At 64.0% G+C, this 19171-nt stretch overlaps 1 protein-coding gene across 3 annotated transcripts in view; it reads right to left on the bottom strand.

The window, feature by feature from the left end:
* The window catches only part of SLC12A5 (solute carrier family 12 member 5), a 31409-nt gene that overhangs the window by 6130 nt on the left and 6108 nt on the right, over nt 1-19171 (bottom strand). For 2 of the 3 annotated variants that reach the window (XM_033074709.1, XM_033074710.1), the window contains exons 1-23: nt 18761-18897; nt 11782-11876; nt 11428-11559; nt 11072-11218; nt 10427-10481; nt 9438-9568; nt 9073-9314; nt 8783-8994; nt 6779-6946; nt 5733-5831; nt 5518-5575; nt 4693-4867; nt 3749-3867; nt 3368-3466; nt 3165-3284; nt 2897-3001; nt 2639-2807; nt 1528-1723; nt 1278-1447; nt 1044-1175; nt 754-861; nt 457-579; nt 190-377 (exon numbers count right to left, since the gene is read on the bottom strand). In XM_033074709.1, coding sequence (XP_032930600.1) covers nt 190-377; nt 457-579; nt 754-861; nt 1044-1175; nt 1278-1447; nt 1528-1723; nt 2639-2807; nt 2897-3001; nt 3165-3284; nt 3368-3466; nt 3749-3867; nt 4693-4867; nt 5518-5575; nt 5733-5831; nt 6779-6946; nt 8783-8994; nt 9073-9314; nt 9438-9568; nt 10427-10481; nt 11072-11218; nt 11428-11559; nt 11782-11876; nt 18761-18812 — 3095 coding nt within the window. In that variant the 5' untranslated portion in view covers nt 18813-18897. Of the gene's footprint in view, nt 1-189; nt 378-456; nt 580-753; nt 862-1043; nt 1176-1277; nt 1448-1527; nt 1724-2638; nt 2808-2896; nt 3002-3164; nt 3285-3367; nt 3467-3748; nt 3868-4692; nt 4868-5517; nt 5576-5732; nt 5832-6778; nt 6947-8782; nt 8995-9072; nt 9315-9437; nt 9569-10426; nt 10482-11071; nt 11219-11427; nt 11560-11781; nt 11877-18760; nt 18898-19171 lie in introns of those variants that run through there. The other variant, XM_033074711.1, reaches the window with a different exon arrangement.

Raw genomic sequence — 19171 nt, 5'->3', positions numbered from 1 at the left:
CCTCCCCACTTGCCCCCAGCCCCTCTGCAAGGGCACACTCAGAGCACCCAGACTGCCTGACCACTCCTCAGGGCAAGGATCAAGCTGGTGCTGCCGAGGCCCTGCCTGCACCCGTGTGGCTGGGGCAGGCAGGGAGAGCCGGGATCACAAGGCATGGGTGGGACAAGGTGGCAGCATGGGGGGCCGTACGGCTTCATGTTGAAGAAGTCCTTGATGCCCTCAGGGCTGACAGGGCTCTTGCTCTTGTTCTTCTCAGCAACTGACTTCTCCTTGGTCCAGGTGAGATGCACCTTCTCAGGGGCTGCCTCCACCTCATCACCAGGGGACTGAGAGCTGCTGGAGAAGGTGGTGGCGTTCTTGTCATGGATTAGTTGGACCTGCAGGGGGAAGAGGAGAATGGTGGGCAGGGCCTGGGGCCAGCTACCTGCCTGACTGTGCCTTGGTACAACCCCTCACCTCCTCCTCTGGCTTCTCCTCGCCGTCAGCAGCCTGCTCCTCGGGGACGTTCAGGCGCAGGCGTGTGTTGGCCGGGTTCTTGCGCCGGATGGAGCCACGGGACTCATCCGTGATGCTCTGGATCTGTTTGGGAAGGGTCAGCCAAGGGAGTGAGACACAAGAGGGCTTGGCTGAGTAGAGCCCAGCCTGAAGCCCAGTTCTCCATCAGGATGAGCACACAGAGCTGCAGGGAGCTCGTTTCACATCAGAGCCACCACAGGGGTCAGAGCCCAGAGCCCACCCCGCCTGCAGCCTCACCTCCCGCTCCCGCTCATTCTTGGTGAGGTGCATTTGTTTGAGGATCTGGGAACGCTGTTCCATCACCAGCGTCTTCTCATAGGTGTAGGCAGAGATGTCACTCTCGTGCTGTGGGGGGAACAGGAGAAATGTGAGGCAGGGTAGTCTGTACCAACTGCTCCCAGCATGGCCCAGCATGTCCCCGTGGTGCTGTGTCCCCCCATGGTGTTGTGTGCCCCGTGTCAGGCTCTGTCTGGCTCTCCCATGCACAGCATCCCTGACTGCAGCACATGCCCTGTCCCAGTACTCACCATCTCCACCACCTCCACCTCTGCAGTGATGCGCAGGTGGTACAGGAACGTGGTCAGGTCCTTCTTCATCTGGATGCTGTTGTCATCCATCTGTGCCACCGTGAAGATGCGCATCTTGCACTTACGCCACACCTGCAGGGGATGGGGGAGGCTTGGGCACAGCTCGACAGGGACAGCTGCAGCCCAAGCCCCAGCCCAGCACTGCAGGGCCCAGCACTGCAGGGCCCAGCCTACCTTGTGCTGCCGCAGGAGGAAGGGCAGCAGCATCAGCATCCCCCCATCATGGACAATCCACCAGACATCAATGTGGCCCTCCGAGAACCGCTCCTGGTTGCCCGGAAACATGGCAACATTCTTGGCCACCAGCAAGGCCAGGTGCCCAGCTGTGGTCTCTCGCACCAGCTCTGGGAGGGGAAGGGCCACGTCAGCCAGGGCAGCTTGCAGCCCCCCAAGCCCGGCAGCGCTCTCCCTCCACGGTGCCTACCAATGAAGTTCCTCCAGGTCTGGTGGTCCTCCTTCTGGCGCCAGCTGCGGGGCCAGCCCACCAGCACCGTGTTGTGCTGCAGCCCCCCCAGCCCGCTGGACTGGATGAGGTGGGACATGCCATCCCGCAGGTTAGAGGAGATCACCACCTGACAAAAGCCCTTCACCTTCTCCGCTTCCATCAGGCGCCGGATGGACTGCAAGGGAGAAGGAAGTCAGAGATCCCAGGGCATTGGAGACAGCCATGGATCATGGGCACAGCAGCTGCCAGGCCCAGCTCAGGCCAGATGAGGTACAGGGTGTGAGGTGTGGGGTAAAGGGTGGAGACTGTGGGGTAAAGGGTACAGAATGGGGGGTACAGAGTGTGGGGGACAGAGCTGTGAGGTGCAGGCTGTGGGGTGCAGGTCTTTGCAGGGTGCCTGGGTCTCTGTGCCCCACAGCAGGCTGGTGGCTCTGGGCCAGAGGGGTGATACCCAGTGGTGCACAGAGCTGGCACACAGCTCTGCACCGTGCAGAGTGGAGGGTGTCCTTGTGCCAGGGCTCTGACAGGTGGCAGAGCAGCAATTAGAGTTATTTACTCAGATAAATTATAACATGTCTGCATGGGAGAGAAACTGTTTGCTTCCGAGGGCTTAATCTCATTAATGTGCCACCCCGTGGGTGCAGGGGGCGGGGAATGCTCTCACCCTGGCAGAGAAAGGCTCGTCTCCCACCCTGCCTGGCACCAGGGCCACAGAGAGTGTGGTGAGGGCTCAGGCTGTGGAGTCTGCTCAGCCCAGCAGCACAGCAGCACCTGGCTGGGCGCTGTGCTGTGCTGTGATGCACCATGCTGTGCCAAGTCCTGCAGCAACTGGCCAAGACGGGACCAGTGCTTGGCCAGTGCCAGCATCTCTGGTGTCTTGGAGGAGAAGAGGGGTCCAGAGATCCCTGCGGTGCTGTGAGCACCAGTGAAGCATGGAGTCCTCAGGCTCTGCCTGATGCCACTCCAAAGCTCTCTGGATCATCCATCCCAGGGCCACCAGCCCTGGCCATGGGGCAGAAATAACCCTGGGTACCCAGGACCACAAGCACCTACTGCTGGCACAGCCTGTCCCAGTACGGGCAGCTCTCACCTCCTCAGCCCTCTGTGCCTGAGGGTGGTTGTCCAGGAAGGTCCCTTCCAACACAGAGGCCACGATAGTGAGGCCCTTCCCAGCCTTGAGCTGCGATGTGAAGGACAGGAGCTGCGGGTGCACCACATTCTGCTCCTGATCCCCACGGACCAGCACCAGCAGCTGCGGCCTGGAAGGAGGGTCCTGCAGTCAGTGCCCACAGCCAGCTTGTTCCCTGCCCCAGAAGCCTCCAATCCCCATCTCCCTGCCCAGCCTTACCTCCAGTTTTTGGTGTGCGGGGGCCCCTCCTCCAATCGCAGCAGGGCGTAGCGGGCTGCACTCAGGGACAGGCCCCGGATCCCATCACCCCACTCCTTCTCCGCCCTGCAGGAACCAGCAGCACATAAGGGATGCCCATGGCTCTGGCCACAGAGCACCACACTGGCACCCTGGAGCATCCTGGGACAAGCATCCAGGAGAACTGAGCAGCCACATTGAGAAACCATGGGGGGCTGGCCAGGACCTGCGGCACCACGGCCTCCCTTACCCGCGGTACTCGATGTATTTGTAGATGAGGCCAGCAATCAGCATGGCCACCAGCGCGTAGTACCAGGAGCAGATGAACATCAGTGCCAGGCAGAGGCTCATGCCCAGGAAGGACAGGGTCCTGCAGAGAGCACAGAGGTGTCAGTGTGCCCTGGGGTCCCCACACCGGGGTGTCCCTGTCCCGCCCCATCCTGCCCAGCTCACCAGTGGTAGTAGCGGAAGCGGGGCCGCCAGTTGGGCGTTCGCAGCAGCGTTTGCACTGCACACGCCAGGTTGACAAACATGTAGCACATGAGGAAGAACCTGCAGGAGAGAGTAGGGGGCTGAGTGGGTGCACTGTGTGACACTGAAGTCTCCACACCTCCTGGCCACGGGGCGGCCAGTGCTGGAGCAGACCCCGCTGACGGACAGAGAAGCAGTGCCGTGGAGAAACCAACCCTCAGTGCTGGCCAAATGGGGTCCCTGCAGGGCCCCCCTCTTCCCAGGGGCCAGGGCAGCAGGGGTGTTCCCCCCACCACAAGAAGCAGAGACCCACACACGCCACCCGCTGCTTGTGAAGGGGCGGGTCGACAGCACGCTGCCTACATGGAGAGGATGGGAGCCACCTCGTCCAGGGAGGCGATCAGGATCCCGATCTCGCAGATGCAGGCTGTGAGCAGCAGGGCCCATGTCGGCTCCCCGTTGGCTTTGCCATGGCCAAAGACCTGGAGGAGTGGGGAGAGGGGTGCATCAGGCTCTGCAGTGCTCTGTAGCCCTGAGCAAAGGTACTCAGTGCAGCCTGATGAGACTGGACCCTCCCGTACACCCAGCCCTGGCAGGAGCAGGGACCGGGAACACTGGGTGCCATGAGCTGGCACATGTCCCGTGGGAACCTGCCAGGGCAGCAGTCCCAGGGCTGGCTCCTGCTGACAGTACAGTCCCGTTCCCGGCAGATCCCGAGGCTCTCCCCACACCCAGCGCAGCAGCCCCTGTACCCCAGCAGGGACGAGCCCCAGCTCACAGCCTGGCCACAGCCAGCACAGAGCCGGGCACCCTGCGCTTGGGACGGACAGGCAGCCGGGGGAGAGCGGCCCCTCCTGCGGCTGCGGGGGGACCGGGAGGGGGCCGGGGGCGCGTGTCCGGACGCATTAGATGGTGCGGGCGGAGCGAGCGAGAGCTCGGGCTGGGGCTGGCAAGGAGAAGGAGGGAGGATAAAATTAGCCCGCTCTTCCCTGGGGGGAGCTGTCGGGTTGGATTTGGAGAGATGAGGTTGTGGGAACGCGTCTTCAGAGAGCAGATAAAATATGAAGCGGCACGGCAGCGGGGGGGAGGGAATTCTGACCTTTCCCGACACTCTCCTCCCACCCATACCGCAGCCAGAGCCACCACGGCCGCCCACCGCCGTGCCGGTGCCGGCGGGATGAGGGCAGGGAAGTGGGGCTGCTCCGGGGGGAGGCAGGGTGGGGTTCCCACCGATCTCTCGTGCTGGTGGGATCTGCAGCCACAGTGGGCTCTCAGGCTGGGGAAGCACCGGACTCGGGGTCACCTACCCTGAGGAAGGGTACGATCCCATCCCTGGAGATGGCCTGCAGGAGGCGGGGGGCTCCGGTGAGACTCTGCAACCCAGCCCCACAGGTGGAGAAGAACGAGCCAATGACAATGACCCACGGGGACGGCCACGCCAGGGTGCCAACCACCAGGTTCCCATTGACGGCCTCACCAAACCTGCGGGGCATCAGCATCACCTGCAGTTCCGCCCCATGACCCAGCCCCGAAAGCACCAGCACCACAACTCAGCCCCCAACAATGACACCACTTTGGGGGGATGTGACACAACTGGGAAAGGGTCCACCCCCTCAAGGAGCGAGCAATGGAGCAGGGTAAGAGGTTGACAGGGGTCTGTCCTCATCCCTGTACCCGTAAGCGTGGCCAAGGACAAGGGCAGGTGTGGGACAGGACTCCTTGTCCCTGTGCCAGGGGGGCAATGATGATGCATGCAGTTGGATCCTGTTTGTGTTGGTGCTGCCGACCCAGAAGTGTCACCTGCCACGTGCGGTGAGCAGGGCTGCCCCAGATAAGCAGGAGCACAGGCAGCCTTGCCTGTTGACAAACAAGTGGCTGCCTGCCCGGAGCGGGAGGAATGCAGCAAAACATGGATGGTTGGGGTGCACACAAGCCCCCAGTGCCAGTTACAGTCTCCAGCCCCCCTGCATGGTGACACCCACAAGCCCCGCAATGCCCCCCATATCTGCCCAGTGTGTCCTGGTTGCAGCCTCCCCCACCCCTCTGCCTGCTCCTGGGGCTGCCCCTGCCTCAGCCTGTCTTGGAGAGCTGCCAGACTGTCTCCATGCCCCCCATGGCCTTGGGACACTCACTTGTCACGCAGGACGACCCCCTCGATGCACGCTCCGAAGAGAACAACAGAGCTGATATCTGCCAGGTAGTCAAGGAGAGCCAGGGGGATGCAGAGTCCTGCCTATGAGTGCTGGGACCCTGTCACAGCCCAGTGAAGCACCTGAGCCGATCTGCACTGCAGAGCCCGCCCACCCTCAGCCCCACAGCCCAGACTCAGGCAAGCCCTGAAGGATACAGACTGCAGAGGTGGTGGCAATAGCCAGGATGGTGCCTGTGGGGATGGACTTCTGGGCATCCCGCAGGTCTCCAGAGCGGTTGGAGCCAGCCATGATGCCTGGGGAAAGAGGGGATGGTGTCAGGGGGAGCAGAGCTACAGCCCATACCCGCCCTGCATACCCTCATGCCAGGCACCGAGAGAGCCCCGGGCACTGCCGAGCTCGGCTCGGCGTGCACCAGGATGGGAAGCAGACATGATGGGCAGAGGAGAAAGCGCTGCTGCGGCTGGGGGTACGAAGCCTGCTCTTCTCATTCCCCCCAGCATGCCCCCCTACCCCAAACCGCAGTCTGAGTCCACTCAAGGATTAGGCTCAGAAGCTCTCAAGTGCCTTGTCTCATTAGCCCTTAATTAGCTCAAGCAGGGACGGTGGCTGCCGCAGGGGCAGGGACAGGGCCCAGCCCCGACGCTGCTCTGGGAGGGCAGGAGGTCACGCAGGGACACGGCTGCACAGGCGGGTTCAACACAGCCCGAGGGATGACCCGAGGGATGACCCGAGGGATGACCCGTGCTCTGGCCGCAGCAGCAGCCGGGGCCGGACCCCACAGCCCGCGGCACCGGGGCGCACGGTCCTGCAGAAAGCGGGACCTGCTGGTCAATGGGCAGCGGGAGGAGGGCAGCGGAGGCTGAGGGGATCCCGCAGCGCCGGCCCCGTCAGCGCTCGCCATGCCCGGGCCAGCCCGGGGGCTCCCACCGGCCCTGGCCCCGGCGGAGCTGCAGGAGAGCCCCGGAGGCTGCGCCCGCTCGGCTCCGCGGCGGGACTGGGGCGGGGGGGCTCCTCTGCCCCCGGAGAGCTAAAAATACCGAAGCGGCGGGACGTCAGCGCGCACCGGGCGGCACCGACAGATCTGGAGCGCGGGCGGCTGCGTGGGAGGCGATGGCGACCAGCCGCCCCCGCGACGCCGCTGTCACCGCCGCGCCCACGGCGGGGTTGGCACACGTGGGGCTCCCGGCCGCACGTGCCCGCTGTGCCCGCGGCACGGAGCGGGGCCGGCGGCGACTCCCACCTGTCACCGAGGGGAAGTAGATGCCGACGAGCAGGGTGAAGTAGGACGTCATGTCGCTGAAGACGTAGGGCTGGTCCATGTCCACTGGGGTGTCGGGGGAGCTCACTGAGGGCAGCCCCCGCTTCTCCACGATCACGCCCTTGGTCAGGTATGAGCTCCAGAGGTTCTCTGTGAAGAGGGAGGAAGCCGATCTGTGACGCTGGCATGAGATGCCCACGAGACACCCAGCACAGCATCCCCACCCCACAGGGATGGAGCTAGGGGGTTTCTGGTTCTCCCACCCCTTCTGGCCTCACTGAGCAGCTGGCTCAGCAGGGCTGTGTGCACCCAGAGGGTGAGGATGGCAGCACAGGTGGGCAACCAGAGCAGGTTCATACTGCTGCTGGCAGCGTCCCCACAAGATACTGGAGCAGCTGACATGGGATTGCAGTAGCAAATAATTAAGAGGGTAATATAATTAATGCTGATCAACACAGGTTTAAGGGAAGTGGATCGTGTCAAAGTATCTTGATAACGTTTTTGATGGGATTATGAGCGCAGGGCTGATGTAACAGGCTTAGTGTCCCTCCGTGTGCTGCTTTGGCCGCAGATCGCGGGGAGAAACTGGAGCAGTGGAGAGCAGCCAGCAGCGGGCAGGGTGGGCAGAGGCAACTGCCCATGGCATGTCACTGCTGGGGGCTGCAGAGGGGAGCAAAGGGACCTGCAGAGACCAGCCCTCAGCCCCCTCACTGAGTCCACTTCATGGCTGCTCACAGGTGACAGATAGCGCTGGCAACCCCTGTTGGTCTCGCTTGTCTCATCCTCCCAGAACTGTGGAGGGAGACCCCTCTCTAAAGGAAAACCCCTCACCTGGGGCACAGCAAGCCCCATTCATCTCTGCCAGGGCCAAAATGTGCCACTCGTCTCAAGATGCTGCTGGCCTGGTCACTGTTGCCACCAGCCATGCCAGAGTGGGGTCCTGGCTCTGTCCTGATGCCCCCAGTGCAGGAGTGTTTGCTGCCTGTTGTTCTGAGAGAGACCAGCTGGGTGGGCGGGGGTCTGCACCCCCTCCCCAGCAGCACCATTGCCAACAGGAGCGGGTTCCACCCAGCAGCCAGGAACTCCTTATCTGACCCAAGTGACCTCAGTGGGACACCCTCAGGAGGCTCCCAACACCCTGTGACTGCACTCCACTCACCACGGTCACAGCTCCAGCCCTGAGCACCACGCACTTAGCCAAGTCTGAGCTCCCATGCCTGTGTCCACACAGACACCAGGGCAGCATGGCTGGGGCAGCCCTGTAGCCATCAGGAAGGACTGATCCTGCTCATGGCTCTGCTGCTTTCCTGAGTCCCAACAGTCACTCCAGCATGGGGGTCTGCAGACTCCCTCTGAATGTGGCACAGAGCATCAGCCTCTGCCACCCACTGCTGAGCGTGAGCACCTGTCAGATCTACCAGCATTTCCACAAAAACAGGTCATAAGTGGCTCCTCCCACAAATTCACGGATCTTTCTGTGGTCCTGGCCATTCTCCCAGCAGGGCTGTAGCCACAGCAGCTAAGTGGCCCCAAGGGGTGATTGCTTCTCTCAAAACCTCAAATCAATACTAGCCTTTCCAAAGGCCAAGAGGAACCAGAGGGAGGATTTATTCCTCCCCAGCCTTTGAGCATCATTCTGAGCCACCCCGCTGGCTGACACAGACTGCATGCAGGTGGCTGCAGCTCCCTGCTCTGTCACCCAGTGCAGGAGTCTGTCCCACTGCCCAGCTCAGCATGAGCACAGCTCACTGTGCCTCAGGAGCAGAGCAGCCCCCAGCAGGGATCACCCACATGCTCTCTCACCTGGACCCAACACTGTTTGCCCCCACAACACCTGGCATGTGGCCTCCCACAGCACATCTCCACCAGCCCTGCCCAGCAGGCACAGCCCCTGCACCACCACAGCTCCCTTGTACTTCCTTCTCCATGCTTCCATTCCCATGCTTTCATGCCCATGTTCCCATGCCTCTATCTGCATGTGCTCACCTTGGATGAGGCCGCTGGCAGCGCCAGGGATGCCCTCAATCTCTGTGACATTGTTCATGGTGAAGTATTCATCACAGGTCGCGTTGAGGAAGCGGGAGGTGCAGAAAAGCTCCCAGAGCTTGGAGCCAACCGTCTCATTCCCCTCCACCACCATCTTGGTGCAGAGGTCAAAGCCGTGGCGTGAAAGGGTCCTGTTGCCCAGGAGGCAGATCCTGGGGGGACACGGGCACTCAGCACTCAGCATTTGCATGCTCCAGCCCTGCTGCACCCCTGCAGGACCCCATACTCACGGGAAGCTTGGTGGGTCAAAGGCTGATTTGATGACACCAGCATAGATGGCAAGGATGGAGAGGATGACACAGCCCAAGAAGACCAGGGCAAATTTGTTGACATACTTGACACCCACGAACACGACGGTGGCCATGCAGGTGAGCACACAGGTGCCGTACACACGCATGTTGTTGAGCATGGCGGCCGCCTCCCCACTGGCATCCTCTGCCTTGAAGATGGCCATGGCCGGGAAGATGTAGGCCTGGGAAAGAGTCATGGCATCACCACCTGGCTAACAGCCTGCAGAGGGGACCCCAGGGAAGGGTCCCTGCCCTGCCAGGAGCTGAGCCCATGGCACTGCACAAGGCAAGGACCAGGTACCTACCAGCAGGATTTCAATGGTGCCCAGGATGTACATGGCACCGGCAAAGGTGGTACCCAGGTAGAAGCAGAGCCCCACAGCCCCACCAAACTCAGGTCCCAGGGAGCGTGAGATCATGTAGTAGGAGCCACCGGCTGTCAGAGAGAGCAAAAGTGGTTCCCAGCCAGACCCCAGTGACACCCTCAGCCCTGCCAGGTATCCCAGAGGGCAGACCAGAACCAGGATAAAATAGGCCCTGCTCAAGCACTGACTAAGATGCAGAGCAGCAGGAGTGACCACACAGGCAGAGTCATTCCCGAAGAGTCCAGCAGCCAGGTGCAAGGGCCAGTGGCACAGGTGTTCCCTGGACACCAGACAGGAGCTGGAGCCCTAGGGACCTGGGCCATACTCTGCTCCATCCTCCCAGAGGAGCCCTTAGAGCTGGGCTGCCAGGATCGATGGTCCCACTGCGGCAGCAGGATGATAAATAGCTTTAATTACGCCCCGTGTAGGGCTGTCAGCGCTGTGCCCAGCCTGGCGCAGCTTACGGCTCCCCAGGGCTCTGCAGGGCTGGCATGTTCTGGGGGAGGCAGCCAGGGCACCCACCAGCCACAGCCCACGGTGCCTCCCGTGGGGCAGAGCCCACACACAGCAGCGTGCGGTGCTCCGGTGGGAGAGCCCATGCCATCACCCAGCCCGTGGCACCCAGCACGCCCTGCTCCCATCCTCCTGCCGTGCGCCTCCCGGCTCCCCGCGGCCTCGCCAGTCTGGCGGAGGGAGGAGCCGCGGCTGGCGGCTCTCGCTGCCATCTGCACCTCGCGGCTTTGGGGACGGGTGGCGGCTCCAGCACCGCGCTCCCCCGGGCCCTGGGGATCCCGCGCGGGCTGGTGGCAGAAGGCTGGGGAGCGGCTGGCAGCCCCGGGGGATGCTCTCTGGGAAAAGCCCCTGCAGGAACCCCACCCGGCAGGGAGCAGCTGCCCGCACACGTGGCACAACGCAGGGCTTGGCTCTACCTGGCACCACGCCGTTGGTGGCGATCGCACTCATGGAAATGGCCGTCAGCATCGTCTGCAGGAAGAAACACAGTGTGGGCACCCGGCAGTGCTGGGCAGAGGGACAGGGGGGTGGAAGGGAGAGCTGAGGCCATGCTGGGACATGGGGCTCCCTGGGGCTGACATGTGCCACAGGGCAGGGATGCCCAGGGGGAATGAATGGATAGATGTATGTGTGGGTGGGCAGGCAGGGCTGTTGGCTGGCAGCACAGCTGAGAGAGCTGAGCCCTTGGAGGGGCTGGCAGGGCTGGGGGCGCTCAGGCTGCCAAGGACACTGGACAAGGCCTTCCCAGCCTCTGCCCTGGAGTGACTGTCCTGGTGGGGTGGCTCTCTGCATGCTACCAGAGAAGGGGATCCCTGGCACATCCCCCTACATGGCAGCTATGATCTGGGTCACCATTTGAGCACCATTCTACTGCTGATTCCTCTGGGAAGTTGAAGGCTTCTCCTTGCTCTTCCTTGCTCTAAGTGGGGCAGGAGCTAGGGCAGGGGCAGAAGCATGGAGGGCTGGCAGCTAGTGCACCCCACCATAGTCCAGCCAGCCAGACTGGTGACCCCCAGGCAACAGGCAAAGCCAGTGGAGGCTTATCTGGCTCCAAAACTCACACAGGAGCAGCAGAGGAAGACCATGCAGAATGACTCCATGATGCCAGCGATCCCCACTACCCAGGTGAGACGCAGGAAGAGAATGACTCCAAAGATGTTCTGGAGGCAGGGCAGGTAGACACCCATGAAGGTGCCCATCCGTGGGGCCTGTTGAGGGAACAGCAGTTATCAGGGCTCAGGGGCTTGGTTGGCAGAAGAGCAAGAGGTCCCATTCCTCCCACAAAGCAGCCAGGAACCCAGGGTAGAACTGCCCCTGGTTGAGGCCAAGGGGTCCCCGGTTCCCAGGGCAGTGGCTTGTCACTACACAGGCAGGGGCTGGAGAGGGAGGGAAGGTAATCTCCCTCCTAAGTCCTCACCTGCACCGGCTTCTTCTTGCCTCCATCATTGTTCTCAGCTTCCTCGTGCTCCCGGCTGCCCTGTGGCAGGTTGGTGTAATTGGCCAGTCCACTCAACAGGGACGAGACCATAGGGCTTGTGTCCATCTCCTCCTGTGGAGAGTAGATCGCCAGCCATGAGGACAGTTCCTTGGGACCCCAGCCAACCCCAGGAGACTTCACCAGATGCTACCCCACTGCCTGCCTCTCCAGGAATGGCTTTGGCAGTGTGGCAACCCTGGCCTGGGGCTCTGGCATGTCCCACAGCCCAGGCTGCAGGTTGGGACAGTGCTTAGCTCAGCTCCCTCCCCCTGTCCCACTGCCTGCATGCCTTACCTCGAAGAGGGCCATGTTCTTGCCATCGTACTCTTTGCCCTTCTCCAGGTCCGTGCTGTTAATGAAGGGGCTGCTCTCCTTGGGATTGCCATCGCCTGCGGAGACACCACTGAGTCAGTCAGTCACTGCCCCACCACACCTGGAGAACATCCACCCCACAGGGTCACCTGTGAGGGGTCACAGCTGCCTGAGCTCCTGCAGGAGAGCTGCCAGGGCTGTGTGCACCGTGCTCACACCCAGTCCCAGCACAGGCAATGGCAGGCCAGAATCCCAGCCACCAGCATCACCTCCCACACCGCACACGGGCAGGGGCTGCCATCCCCAGGAGCCACACACTGCCCTGCCTGGCCATGCTGACACGTGGACCCGCTGGAGCGCATCCACGCAGTGAGACAAGCAGAGTGGATCCGGGGGGAGCCCTCCAGCGGGATGCACAGCAGCAATAACTCACGGCACGGGTGAGCCGTGAGCGCTCTGGGACTGCCCTCAGCCCTGCGTCTGCAGGGGCAGGATCTGGACGGCTGCTCAGCATCAGTGCAGAGGGGATGGTCCCGGCACAGTGCCTGCGAGTGGGGCGACCGGCCAGGTGTCTGGTCCTTCTCCCCGACATGCACCACAGGAATGGGGGCGACTGGGCAGGAAGGCACCCGGGGGTGATATCACTGAGGGCAGATGGTGCCTGGGGTAGTGGAGCCACCCACAGCAGAGCCAGGCACATAGAACTACCACGATAGGGGCCACAGCCACTCTCTGCATTAATGACCTAGTGCAGAAAACCTGGAGTTGGCTTAATAGCGATGAAAACAGCTGAGCTGCAGAGCAGCAGAAATAAATCAAGCTGGAAATGGAGCAGCAGTAAGGATGGTGCTGCCGGAGCAGCACAGCTCCAAGAGAAGGCCCTGAGCAGAGAAGGACCAGGGCATGGGCGCCAGGAGTCAAAGGATACAGTCCTGGGCAGAGCAGCTGAGGAGACACCCATGGCACAGGGAAACCTGGCAGTCCCCAGACTAGTTCCCAGCCCTCAGTGGGGGGAGAGAGACTCCCTGCCACACACCCATCCCATCATCACAGCCCTGCAGCCAGAGCAGTCATACTGCTATTGGTCACCGCACTGCTGGGCAGGCTGCCCACCTGGGGAGGGTCACAGAGCAGCTCCACACTTTGGGACCAGGGAGAGAACTGCCCCCTCCACCATCCTTCTGCATGGAGCCTAGGAGTGCCCTGGGGCAGAGGGATGGGCCCATAACAGTGTAGTCACCCACTCATGGTGGTAGCCACAAGACAGACCCTGTGACCATTTGGAGCATCCTGGTCCTCTGAAGACCGCCATTCTCCTGCCAGTTGACTCATATTTGGGATCCTGGAAGCCCGCGTGCAGTGGTGATTCACCATCTGCAATTCCCTGGCAGACAGGGTACTCCTGGCTGACCAGGAGGTGAAGCCTCAAGTGCTACAGGTGACAGTGACCTGCAGGCTGGCCCCCAACTCCCACCATCCCTGGGGCTCCTCCAGCATGGGGCAGCAGGGCAGCAGTGTCCCTAAGGGCACAGCCAAACACCAAGGCAGAGCCCACGGGCCCCTGCTGTGCAGGAATGGCCATTACAGTGGCACTGGGACACCCTGGCCACAGGCTGCACTCCAGAGTCCCCTTAGACATACACCCAGCACCGCAGGTTGCACCACTGCCATGTGCCTGCCCTTTATCTCCCACAATGGGTCTCATCACAAACCTCATACTCTCCTTGCTCTGTGTTTGGTCTAAAGCCCCACTGAGCCATGCTGTCATTAGGTACAGCAATGGAGTGGGCTGGCAGCCACCCACTCACCACAGCTCTTGCCCATCTGCACTCTGGGGACCACACTGATGGGAAATGTCCATCATGCTGACAAGACACCCTCCAGGCTGATGCTGTGGCCATCCGCAGTGTGCTGTACCGAGGGTACAGGAGCAGGGCTGGCTGGAGCTCACCTCCCCCTTGAGGCTGGGTGGCACCGGGGGACACGGGCAGCTTGGTAGGGAGATGTGCTCGAAACGTGGCAAGGCTCTGGGACCCCTCCGGGAGAACGGAGCCCGCGGGGGCCTCGCCTCACCGCCTGGTACCCAGCCGACGACATCACCGTGCAGGTTTCCATGGCAACGGCGAGCCACGGCCGCCTCGGCTCCCGCTCTTATGTAACGGCGCAGGCAGCCGGACGCTGGCCCCACATGGCACCCGCGCCCCGGCCCACCGGAGCCCGATGGATGCTGCGGCCGGACCCCCGGCCCCAGCCCACCCCGACCCCACGGGACTGGCCCTGCTCGGCTCCACCCGACAGGCGCCAGCAGCACCCTGGGGTGCCCATGCTCCATCCCACAGCGCCACAACAGCACCCATAGCTTGCAGTCCCTCCACCCCCACCTCTGGCCAGCGCTCCTCAGGCCGGGGCCACGGCCCGTGCTGACATCACCCAGGCTGCTGGAGCTGGCCCGTGGCGCAGGAGCCCCTCGCCTGGTGATGGTGCTGCGAGGACCAGCACTGGGAGAGGCCCCGGGCTGGTGAGCATGAGGATGCAGCACGGCTCGGGGAGACTCTCAGCCTCCCACGTCGCTCCAGCCCCACAGACTGGAAGGAGTTAAGCACCAGGGCGCAGGGTCCCAGGTGACAAAGCGCTCCCGCTTCTGCTCCTGCTCCTGACGGAGACCATTTTGCCGCAGCGGGGCTGGTGCAGCCTCTCCCCGGTAGCTGCCTCAGACCCGTGGTGTGAAGTAAGGGGCAGGCAGGGCAGGCAGGAGCAGGTAGGGCCGGCAGGAGCAGGCAGGGCCGGCAGGAGCAGGCAGAGCAGACAGGACCAACGCACCCGTCCCTCACCTGCCACTGCCACGGCCAGCCCTGCCCGGCGGCACGAATGGGGTGCTGCCTCCCGGCCCTGGGACACGTGGGACACTGCCAGTCCTACCAGCGCCTACAGGGCTGCCCCTGCTTTGCTTCCCCAGCGCAGCCAGGACGGAGCAGCGCCGGGCCGGAGCGCTGGACAGGGCTAGCAGCCCCAAGGCCAGCAGCCGAGCCGGGAGAGACAGTGTGAGCAGAGCAGAGCCGAGCCGTGCCAGGCTTCGATCCCAGCGCTCAGCCGCCCCCCTCCCCAGGGATCACTCAACAGGAATCGGCCTTTTAATTTGCTGCGGCGGCTGGAAGGGCTGGCGGCGGGATCGCTGGCAGGAACCCGCAGCCCCGCCGTGCGCACCGCGCAGCCCCGCTCTCGGCAGGGCTTCCACCAACCTGCCTGCCCGGGGCAGCCCAGAGCAATCGCGGCAGCGCCAGAGGATCGTCACAGCACCCTCGGAGCCCCCCAAGGCAGCGCCCAAGCACAAGTACCAGCCACAATTTGATCTTCTAATGGCTTTTCACTTAGCCCTAAATTGGGTTGGGAAGCGTCATGCCCCTTATCCCAAATCCTCCCTAATCGCTTTACACGGCGCAGGGCACGGAATACTGGCTGGGGTAGCCCCAACAACCACCCCCCACGGGCTAATTAACCAGAGCCGCTGCCAAGCTTGCTGCCCGACCACGGCCGGCCCGTCCCCTCCGCAGCATCCAGAGCACCGTGAGCCCCAGCCAGGCACATCGGCCACTGGGGCTGCGGCACTGCCCGGGAAGTGCAGTGGGTGAGGGGATAGCCCCGACCTCACAGCCCTCCGAACCTCCGTCTGTGCTCCTGCACAGGGCTGGTGACAGCTCCGGGATCCCCTGTGCCACCGCCACGCCGGTCCCCTCAGCCCCAGGGGCAGCAGCGGTGCAATGGCCGCTCATGGCACTAGGGATGCCCTGGGGCTCCCCTGGAGGTACATAGGACACCTTGACTTTTATCACAGGACACCTGGACTCCCGGGGCTCTGCCTGCAGCAAGGGGCACCCCAGGGTCACCCCAGCAGGCCAGCGAGCACATGGGCAAGCACGTGGCCCTGGCTGATGTCCCCAGCTGCTGCTGTTTTGCAGGAGCTGCTGGCCAGGGAGGCCACGCTGCTGTTCTGTCACCTCTGGCTATGAAGGGGACTTGGCTGTACACACACTGCCTGGCCCTGGGCTGTCGGCCTGCGGCGCCTAAAGCAGATGGAGAGGGCCAAGGTATTCTTACGGCAGCAGCATCTCTGCACCCACCCTGCTTCCTTCTACCCTGCACAGGAGTGTCTGACAGCTGCCCTGGGGAGGGCGACCCTTGGAGAGGCCACACAGCCCTTGCAGCCCCACTGAGACAGAGACCACTGATGATCAGAGCAGTGCTGGCTCGTGTTGGCAGTGTCACAGCAGTGCCAGCTCCAGCTGCAGCGTGGCAGGGGAGCTGGGGTGGGGGTCAGGGCTGGGGTGGTGGAGTAGGATGCTTCCCCCATCCCAGGGCTGTGCTTTCCCCCTCCAGCCAGCAAGCGCACCCAGTGGCCTTTTGGGCTGGATTCCTTCACTGCCTGACCCAAATTGGACCAACTGCTACTTCAGACCTATCCTCTTCCTTCCTAAACCCAGGATTATCCTCCCTTTGATCAGCCGGCCCTGCAGCGCAGGATTTCCAGCACAGGCGTTTTGGCTGGCTGCATTTAAACAGCTTCCCAGACTCTCCGACAGTCCAAGCCCTGCCTTGGAAATGGCCGTGGACACAAGTCCCAGCAAAGCTCCTGGTCCTGGATCTGGGCTCCCCAGGCATCCCAGTGCCCTCGGGCTGGGTGTAAGCACTGCACCCTGCAGTGGGGCTGTGGCTGACATCCCAACACCCCAACCAGAGCAGTGCAAGGTGCCAGCCCGGACACTGCAGGCAGCAGCCCTACCGGCTCCCCACTCCCACCATCTCCCCAGAGGGTCTGTGCTGGCCCAGCCCTTGCTGGGTGACTGGGGCTGGAGCCCTTCCAGCCCTTGTTATGCAGCTGCACATGCTGCCCAGAGCACGACCTGAGTAGGGACACTGCTGACCTTTCTGACAAATAAGGCCCAAGAGGCACCCAGGGCTTCAGTGGTCGTATTGGGCTTGGCAAGTTGCTGGACAGCCAACACTGGGGCAGCCAGGACATATGGAGGGGGACCACTGGCATGCAACAACTATGCAGTGTTTTCCTGACGGGTTTTCCATGGTTCCTGCAGACAGATCTCATGATGGGAGTTCAGCTGACCCTTGGTATGGGGGGGACAACCCACCCCCCCATCACACCTCCCCTTGTCATAGGTATGGGGAGCTCTGCTGAGCCCCTTCCTACAGACAATCCTTGCTCCCCCAAGTAACCCAGGCCCCTGCTTCCTCCAGCCCTTCACCCACTGTCCCACAGGGCACCATCTCGCCAGGCTCAACTCCAGGGACAGTCTGCCTGGTCCATCTGTAGTGGCACAGTGTCCAGCCCTCCTGCCAGACCCCAGCACGGCAGAATCACCTGCTGCCATGCCGCTGGCACTGCCGTAATGGAAATCAGTGAGTGGGAGAGATCCTGGTGCTGCAGAGGGCAAGGGGAGGGCAAGTGCTCAGGGAAGGGCACAGCCAGGGATCAGTGCGACAACCCCAGCTCAGCAAGGTGCCCCCAAAAGTCTCCTGCCAGCCCTGACCTTGAGCGCAGCCGCAAATAAACAAGCAAATAAACAGACTGGGGTCGGCAGAGCAGAGGAATACACAGAGCCTGTCTGTAGCTGCGGCCAGAGCCCCTCTGTGGGCAGCCGGGACCTCCAGAACCACTGCCATAGCCAGCCATGTGCTCCCGGCTGGGGCTTTGGCAGACCCCACGAGGGGGTCTGGAGAGGAGACTTGGCGAGGTTTGGGAGGGTCAGAGGGGCAGTGCAAGTCCTCCCGGGCACAGACTGCATCCCATGGGCTGCAGCCCATCCCTGTGCCCGGCAGGAACAAGAACGGGGCCTGTGTTGCCTGGCTGCCTGGTGCTGTACGTGGCCCCAGGAGGAACAGGGACCCTCACACAGCTCGGTAGTGCCGGGTGACGGGAGGGGCTGAGGCCAAAGCGCCAGCAGTGACGGATCTGCTGCGGGGCCGAGCGGCCCCTCACCCGCGACAGACAGCGGCCCTGCGCCGGGGCTGCGCCAGGGCTGCAGCGGGACGGGGCACAGCGCGGCACGGACTGGACCAGACCGGACTGGTTCGGCTCGGCACGACAGGGCTCGCTTGGGCTCAGTGGGCTCGTTGCGGCTCGCCTGGGCTCGGCCCCGGGCGAACGGCTCCTGCGGCCACGGAGCAGGGCCCGGGCGGCCACTTCAGCACCGAGGACAGCGGCAGCGGCCCCGGGGGGCGGGGGGGTGACAGGGAGCGGGGGGCGGGAGCGGTGAAGGGAGAGGGGGGCGGCTGCTCGGGATGGGGAGGCGGCTGCCGGAGATGGGGGGGCGGCAGAGGAGAGGAATGGGGGGGAGGGCAGCGGGGGTGAGTGAGGCGATATGGAGAGATGGGGGGCGGCAGCCGGAGATGGGGGGCGGCAGCAGGGAGGGCTGGAGGGGCTGCAGCGGAGATGCGGGAGGCAGGGGTGGAGGGCTTGGGGGGCTGGTAGTTGGGCGCGGGGACCCTTGCGGTGGTCCCGGGCGAGTGGGAGCGGGACTGGTGCGGCGACCGGCGGGGGCTGTCCGGGAAGCGGCAGGGCCAGCCCCACAGGGTCGCTCAGAGCTCAGCAAGCAGTCCCCGCCCGGGAGGAAGCTCCTCGGTGAGCCCCGCACGGCTCGGCCGCACCGCCGCTTCCCGAAGCTGCCGCAGCGGCGGGAGTGCGGCCGGGGCTGCGCGGAGGCGCGGGGAGCAGGAGCATCCCCGCACCGCCCGCCGCAGCCCCGCGGGGCCGCGGGCTGAGAGCCGCCGTCGCGGCCGGTGTCGGTGCCGGTGCCTCCCGCTTGCCCCGGGGCAGGGCACCCCCAGCCCCCGCTGCCCCCGGCTCCGCGCCGCTGCTGCCCCGCGCTGGCGCCCGCCCCCGGCCCGGCGGGGGCGGCAGTCCCGGGCCGCCCCGCTGTCCCGCTCGTCGGTGCCGATGCCGATGCCTCACCTTGGCTGGCGCCGCCGTCGCCGTCCTCGCAGTCGGTCAGGTTGTTCAGCATGGCGCCGGTGCCACGGCCGCTCGCTGCCGCCGGAGCTGGAGCTCTCGCTCCGCAGCAGCCGCGTCCCCGCGCCGCCCCCCGCGCCGGTGGGAGGGGGCTGCAGTGCGGAGGCGCCCGGGCTCACGGCTCACGGCTGCTGCCGGCGGAGCCCAGCCCGGCCGCCCGCTTCATCACGTATGCGGGAGGCATTGCCCCCGCCGCGGCGGGGAGGGGGGGGCGCGGCGGCGCGGGGGGGCACAAAGACGAGCGAGCAGAGCGGGGCCGCCTCCCGGCTGCACCAGGCGTGGGGGGGAACTAGGGCAGCGCTGCGGGCCCGGCTGGCGCGGGCGGGACGGGACGGGACGGGACAGCCCTGCAAC

This window comes from Catharus ustulatus, chromosome 17 (assembly GCF_009819885.2).
Source record: "Catharus ustulatus isolate bCatUst1 chromosome 17, bCatUst1.pri.v2, whole genome shotgun sequence".
NCBI lineage: Eukaryota > Metazoa > Chordata > Aves > Passeriformes > Turdidae > Catharus > Catharus ustulatus.
This window is presented reverse-complemented; position numbering and strand designations above follow the sequence as displayed.